General features: G+C 42.9%; 1 protein-coding gene across 1 annotated transcript; it reads left to right on the forward strand.

The window, feature by feature from the left end:
* The first annotated feature begins 1,527 nt into the window (after positions 1–1,527).
* Positions 1,528–6,627, forward strand: LOC136463008 (ribosomal RNA-processing protein 8-like). The gene is made up of 9 exons (XM_066462059.1): positions 1,528–2,026; positions 2,553–2,614; positions 2,992–3,043; positions 3,187–3,301; positions 3,411–3,505; positions 4,283–4,389; positions 4,472–4,586; positions 6,027–6,071; positions 6,154–6,627. Exons 1-9 carry the CDS (start codon positions 1,811–1,813, stop codon positions 6,220–6,222), a joined length of 876 nt encoding a protein of 291 aa, XP_066318156.1. The 5' UTR covers positions 1,528–1,810; the 3' UTR covers positions 6,223–6,627.
* The last annotated feature ends 320 nt before the right edge of the window (positions 6,628–6,947 follow it).

Consider the following 6,947-nt stretch of genomic DNA (forward strand, 5'->3'; position numbering starts at 1 on the left):
TTCTGGGCCGTCGGGTGAGGCGGAGATCAATCCCTATCTCTTGGGCGAGACTAACCCTATCCCTCTGGGATCGGGCGAGGCGGAATCCATCCCTTAGCCCTTGGGCGAGACCGAGCCCGCCCTATAGGCGTCGGGCGAGACGGAGTTTGGCTTTGAGCCTTTGGGCGAGACAGGGTTATCCCACAAAGGCGTCGGGTGAGGCTGACCCTGCCCCTCCGGGATCGGGCGAGACGGAACTCATCCCTTAGCCCTCGGGCGAGACCGAGCCCGCCCTCAAGGCATCGGGCGAGACGGAGTTTATCCCTCGGCCCTCGGGCGAGATCGAGCCCGTCCCAAAGGTGTCGGGCGAGGCGGAACCGAACTCCTGTTACTCGAACAAGGGATGACATGACGCCTTTATGCGTCCGGAAGTTTTTCACGTTTGGTGGTTATCGGTTCCACCTCCTGGGGTACCCTGGTATTAGGTCCCCGACACTTCCCCACGCCCTTCCATCTCAGATTGGGGCGACGATACGTGTGCGTAACTTTACACGCGTGAGGGTTGTTTTTTCCAAATGCCAAAAAGATTAGGAGGTGGGTTTGAGAGTTGTCAGAGATGAGTCTTTTTTTTATCTTGTCAAAATTCCTAGATGTGCTCTTAGACGCGAGACTTTGAAAACTATTGAAGCTGTAGCTTTTTATGTTTCTCAATATATTTTGTAAAGGTTGAAAAAAACCTATTTTTAAGAGTATTTTTTACGTACCGTTGGAGATGCTCTAGCATGTCACCCTGAAAACGGATCCAGCACAGTACAAGACCGTTTGCCCTCCCTCCCCATGCGCTAACAGAGAGAGCGCCGCAGCTCTCAATGCATGTGGCATCGAACTCGCGGTGGGAAGCACAACCAAACAAGTAGCGTATTTTGTCCCCCCATAAGAGCATCTCCAAAAATTCCAATAAAGCCTTCCAATCTAGGGTTTTTGATAAAAATAGAAAAAATCTATATTCAAGAGTTCTCAATCCCACATCCCAATCATTTGGCACTCCGAAAGCAGATATATCCGCGCGTGCAAGACACGCGTATGGGTCCCCCAAGGTAGAGGGCGTGAAAAAGAGTAAAGAGTAAGAAATCGCTTCTGATGCAAATGTACAAGAGAGAAAGAATATATAAAAATTGTTAGGATAATTTAGAAATAGTATAGAATTCCGGATGAAAATCGTCTTTTATATTTTAGGAGTGAATTATAAAAAATTATTGGAGATAATTTTATTTATTTCTCTTAATATTTTTGGCGAGGTAGAAAACTCTACTGTTTTACGAAGAAATTTTTAGGAACTCGATGCTCTAACAGTTAGCGCCGGCAGGTGATCCCATTACCATTCCCTCACGTAACACTGAACCAAACAGGAACAGAACCGGAGCCGTCGGAGGCTCGGAGCCGGTCAGACGGAGCCGACTGCCGAAACCATGCCAAACATGCCCAACTCCCAGCGAACAAAATGAGTCACAGACACAGCCACCCCCGCTCCTGGGCTCCTGGCCCAACCTCGCGTCCTCGCCGTGGCCCAACTAGTTGGCATCGGTGTCCCCCCGCCCCCACCACTCGGCAACTCCCATTCACACCGACCAGAGCGTGGCGGCGGGCCGGCGGCGCAGTGCTATCTCCTCCGCGGCTCTGCGCGCAGTCGTGACGGTGGCGGCGTGCGTCCCTGCTGCGAGCTTCATCGCCCCGTGTCAGGCAAGCTTAGGCTGACAGTGGGCCACAACGTCAGTCGCACGACCCGGAACTCCGACAATCCTCACGGCTCGCGCAGCCCTCTCCCGCTCCCATGGATCCACCGCAAGAGTCGGCCGCCGCCGGCCGCAAGCGGCGCCGGCGAGGAGGCGTCCGGAATCGCAAAAAGCTTTCCTCGCAGAAGGGGCTTCCTCCAGCGGCTGCGCCCCCAACGCCGGCGTCCCCACCGGTCAAGCGGCGGCGCAAGGACATCGCTGGCCAGGCCGCCGCCATGCCGAAGAGAGGCAACACCTCGAGCCTACTGGACAAGGTAGTCTATCTTACCCGGATGACCGGATTGGAGGGAGTGTTCAGTGGTGCAGTAGAAGGTTTGGGTTGCAAACTATATCGAATCCCTCGGCTGCTTATTGGGGACAACAAAAATCTGTGTATGTGCGACGCCAGTGTTAACAAGTGTGCTTTGTGTGATGATTACTGTATTAGTGTTTTTATATAGTACATGACGGGCAGTTCTGTGATATTGAGCTGGTAGTCCTTTTGCATCTCTGATTATGACAAGCTGCAGGGAAAAAAGGCATAGCTAAATGAAGGAAAGCCCCTAGTTCTGTGCATTGCTGTATCTTAGTGCATTGCTCCAGTTCGCACAAAAAAGTAACAGTTGGTGTTCATTTGGTTCTACTTGATAAATTTAGCACTGTGAATTCTTGATGGTAGGAGTTGTAAACACTTAAACCTGACCGCATATATATTGCTTCATTATAGAGTTTATCCCTGTTTCATACTTTAATTGTTTTCTGTGAACTAACTAATCTGTTTGTTGTTTGGTGACATCTTAGATGCGTGCAAGGTTATCTGGTGGCCATTTCAGAATGTTAAACGAGAAGCTATACACCTGCAGGTTCACATTCTACACATCACACTTGTTTTTGGTTGATTTTTTATGTCTTGAATGGCTTGAACGCTATACTTTCTGTGATTGCATATGACAATCGTTAGACAATACATACATGGTTGTCTTGTTAGCTCCTATTCTCTACAAATGATGATAATTCATGATAGTGATATTGTGTCTCATTACCTCCTACTTTCTGTGATTTGCTAATGCTAACAATTTCCCCATATGACTTTATATGCTGGTTGCCTTATCATTAGTAAAGCATACTGTACTGAATTACTAAAGGTCTGTGAGACCTTGGAATCCATAGACCATAGACAGCAGAGCTTCTTATCACGTTTCATTCACATTTTCACATATATATTCTTTATCTTTCTCAGTGGAGAGGATGCATTTGACTACTTCAAAAATGACCCTAATCTTTTTGATGTGGTACGCTATTATTTTATTCTTCATGCTTTAATACTAGTATCTGTCCCAAAAATTTATTGCTGTGATTATTATGCAAAAAAGGATTCATTCAAGCAACTAATTAACCATGAGGTTACATGCTTGAATTCACGTTTCTCTCTTAGTATCATACAGGATATCAAGAGCAGATGTCACACTGGCCTGAACAGCCAGTGAATGTAATAATCAATTGGTTGAAGAGTCACAATGCATCATGGACTGTTGCTGATTTTGGCTGTGGTAAGATTAATCTTACTGTCCTGTAGCTGATGCTTCTTGCAAGTTTCCTCCTTTTTACATCTTTTTATTTACCTGGCACAATTATGAGAATACTATTCATATTTCCCAGGCAATGCCGCAGTTGCAAAAAATGTGAAGAACAAGGTTTTCTCCATTGATCTTGTTTCAGATGATCTTTCAGTGATTGCTTGTGATATGGCTCATGTAAGCACTGGCTGCAAGCTGCATAATACCTTTCTTATGCTTTGCACTGTTAGCTATCTGTCCTTTATGTTAGTTTGCTAAACGTTTTCCTGGTGGTTCTTTGCCATCCTTGTGGTTGGTTTTGGCATAATTCTTGGTAATGGTTGAGAACAACATCACGGGGTTTTGTTGCATGAGCAAGAATGGTCCATATTTTGACAATATTTTTGTACAAGACCATTTCAGCGCTACTTATTTTTTACGAACCTGCAGAGTTGCAGTTGAACAGTTTATCTACCATTGTACTATGTTTTTACATGGATAAAGAATTTCTAGAACTATATTTCCTTGATGTTAATATTCGATTTTATTTTCGGTAAAAGCTAGCTTAATTGAATATTTAGTTTTGATGGATGAGTTGAAGGTAACATAACTAAGATAATGTAGTTTCTTTGAGGTGATGTGCATCGATTAAGCAAAAACTTTGTTTTATGTATTCTTTAATGACATAATTGCATCAGTGTCGCATTCACTAACTTATAGGAAATTGAAGTGTCAGATGACCCAGTTAGAACTGTAACAACATCCAATATTTCGTCATCATCCTAGTGTTGAATTAATTTTAAGACATGACTTCTCTATTCGAAGAGACTGTCCAAAGTGATCTCCTGTTCTTCTGCCTTTTTTCCAGGATGAACATAGGAGTAGTCAAACTGAATAAAATGGGCACTGAATCTTTGACTACTATGCAAATAATTAATTGAACTAAACTTCTTCCTTTTTTTGGTGTCTCTGCAGACTCCATTGGAGCCATCCTCTATAGATGTTGCAATATTTTGTCTTTCTTTGATGGGAATCAACTATCCAAGTTACTTAGAGGAAGCAAATAGGGTTCTCAAGCCAAGGTTTGCTTAACCTTTAGCTGCTGCAACTCTTACTGCAAAGGGCTACTTCTTGTTCTCTTTACTTATAGATTTGTTTATGCAGTGGTTGGCTTGTTATTGCTGAAGTGCGAAGTAGGCTAGACCCGAACAATGGGGGTGCTGATCCTGAAAAGTTTTCTAAAGCCATTATCCAGCTTGGCTTTTCGCTTGTTTCAAAGGTTTGTATGTTTTTTTCACCTGAGTTCTTAATTTGATATATTTTTATGAAGTACTTGTATATACAATAAGCGCCTGCAAGTACTGAAACATGTGGTGCTAACTAGCATTGGTTCTCTATGGACCCAATCAATCTACTTTCCAGTCTCCAGAATTGTATATGTAAGATCGACCATATGGCCTTGTTGTGGATGCCTTCCTGGGCCCACAATATCAGCGACGCAAGAAGCACATCGGCAAGCATTAGGCATGTTTAGAGCATCTCTAAGAGTCTTTCTTAAACTCACTCTCTAAATCATCATTTGGAGAGCCATTTGAATAAAAATAGCTCTCTATATCTTTCACCCTCCAAATTGTCTATATCTTGTAAGCACTATAGAGAGCCAGCCCTGCTCTCCATTTTTAGCTAGCAAGAAATCCAGAATAAAGGATAGCTTTATTTGGAGATCTAATTAAAGAAGCTGTGGAGGGTATTTTCCACCAAAATCTCTATTCCTATCAATTAGGTAGGATATAAAGAGGTTCTTTGAGTTGCTCTTAGAGATAGAGTTGGATTGGAAGTTAAGTTATCTAATTGTTAGGAGATTAGTTAGCCTTGGTTTACTAGGTTAGTTGAGATTGGTTGTAAAGCTTGAATATGTTTTAATGGCCTAATGGGGCAACCTTATATATATGAAGGGTAGCTGATCAGGAAAATCAAACAAGAGTTAATTTATTTGACATAATTCTCCAGGGCCTCCTTGAGAGGACAAACACGCTCCGCCTCTTGCTGCAACGTATATAAGAATCATTCATGGCCTGATAAAAGAGCACATCAAATGCTTGCCTGTGAATTTCTTCGATTTGATATTTTGGTTCACTTGCAGAGTTGCAGTTTTTTGGCTGAAAATTAATATATCTTGCATGCATGATCCATTCCATTCATTGTTTTCTCCTGGTTTATTTTTTGTTATGGTTTGTGTGGTGTCTAACACAAGATAGCGTGTGTGGTGTGCAGTAAATACCATATGACAGGCACAACTATATTGTATCATCACGGTTCACAGACATTATATCCTGTAGAATGAAAATAGCTGGGTTACCTAAATATATGGTGGTGCTATGTGGCTCCAATGTACTGAGTAATATTAGATTATGACTCTGAGAGCTTTGCTCGTTGCATCCTTGCAATACACGTGAGAACTGATCAGTTTGTTAACTACTATTTGGAGTTGGTATGCAATGCTGGTTTGTGAAACATTTGCATTGATTTGCGATTGCCCTGTTTTACATGTGAACCTCTGTAATGGACTAGAAGTTTGTTCAATCCCTTTCATCCTAGCACCTTCATAATTTCTGATATACAGTGCATTTTTTTATTGATGAAAAATAACACTTCATTTGCTTGATAATATATGATTCTGATGATACTTTCTAATTGGCTGTTGGTATCATTTCTGCAGGATGTGAAAAATAAAATGTTCATTCTGTTCTACTTCAGGAAAAAGGTTAGTTTCACTCTTTGCTACCTTAACTACCTAGACCACTTGCCCTTCATGCTGAATTCAGTGGCTTACCATGCCCCTGCAGGAAAAAAGCAAGGTGGCAAAGAGCATCGATTGGCCCCAGCTGAAACCGTGCTTGTACAAACGGCGATGAGCTGATTGTCTCATATCCACTAGTAACACTGTAGTTGTAGTAGAGCTGTTTAAAAGTTTCGTCAAACTGAAGTGTGAATCTAGATTAGGTCCCTCCGTACCTGTATGGCTGCATCTGTATGCCAGGCTATTCCATTATTTTCCACATTAGCTGCGTCTTTCATGTATTGGACCTCACAAGAAAAGATCACCTATGAGACGATGCATTGTATGGAAGCAGATAATGTATAATTCAAGTATCTGCTTCACATGCTGCAAATTTTGTGTATGGTCCAGCGAACGAACATCTGGACCGTTTTCATTTTTGAATCTGGAATTCTGCATCAGCTTGAAAAAAGAAGTGCTTCGGAGTTTCTAGGATTCAGCCCAAATCGGCGATCAAGCTTTTCTAGTCCAGGACAGATGAGGCTAGTGCCTTTTTGGCACGGCTCCGGCATCGGCTTTTGTAATGACAGGACTAAACGAGTCAGCTGGTTGCCTTTTGTTTGTTTTTAATTACACAGTACAATGTAGACGTTAGCAACGCACGTACACCCACTCTCTATAAATACACGCATGCAAACCCTACTATTAAAGCACAAAACCGTTAAATTTTGAAATATTTGCTCCCACAAAAAGTCCAACCAAACCACTAGCCGCAAACGCGGATCGTCCGATTTCGTGTGGTCGTGCGAGCCAGCCTAGGCCACCTGCTGCCCGCTGAGGACGAGACGTTCCACGCTTCCT

This window comes from Miscanthus floridulus, chromosome 7, assembly GCF_019320115.1.
Source record: "Miscanthus floridulus cultivar M001 chromosome 7, ASM1932011v1, whole genome shotgun sequence".
Classification (NCBI taxonomy): Eukaryota; Viridiplantae; Streptophyta; class Magnoliopsida; order Poales; family Poaceae; genus Miscanthus; species Miscanthus floridulus.

Excerpts from the sequence above, each read along its gene's own strand:
- LOC136463008 (XM_066462059.1), top strand. The coding sequence starts at position 1,811 with ATGGATCCACCGCAAGAGTCGGCCGCCGCCGGCCGCAAGCGGCGCCGG. Across the intron at positions 3,044-3,186 it reads ACCCTAATCTTTTTGATGTG|TATCATACAGGATATCAAGA; the intron begins GTACGCTATTAT and ends TTTCTCTCTTAG. Across the intron at positions 3,506-4,282 it reads TTGCTTGTGATATGGCTCAT|ACTCCATTGGAGCCATCCTC; the intron begins GTAAGCACTGGC and ends GTGTCTCTGCAG.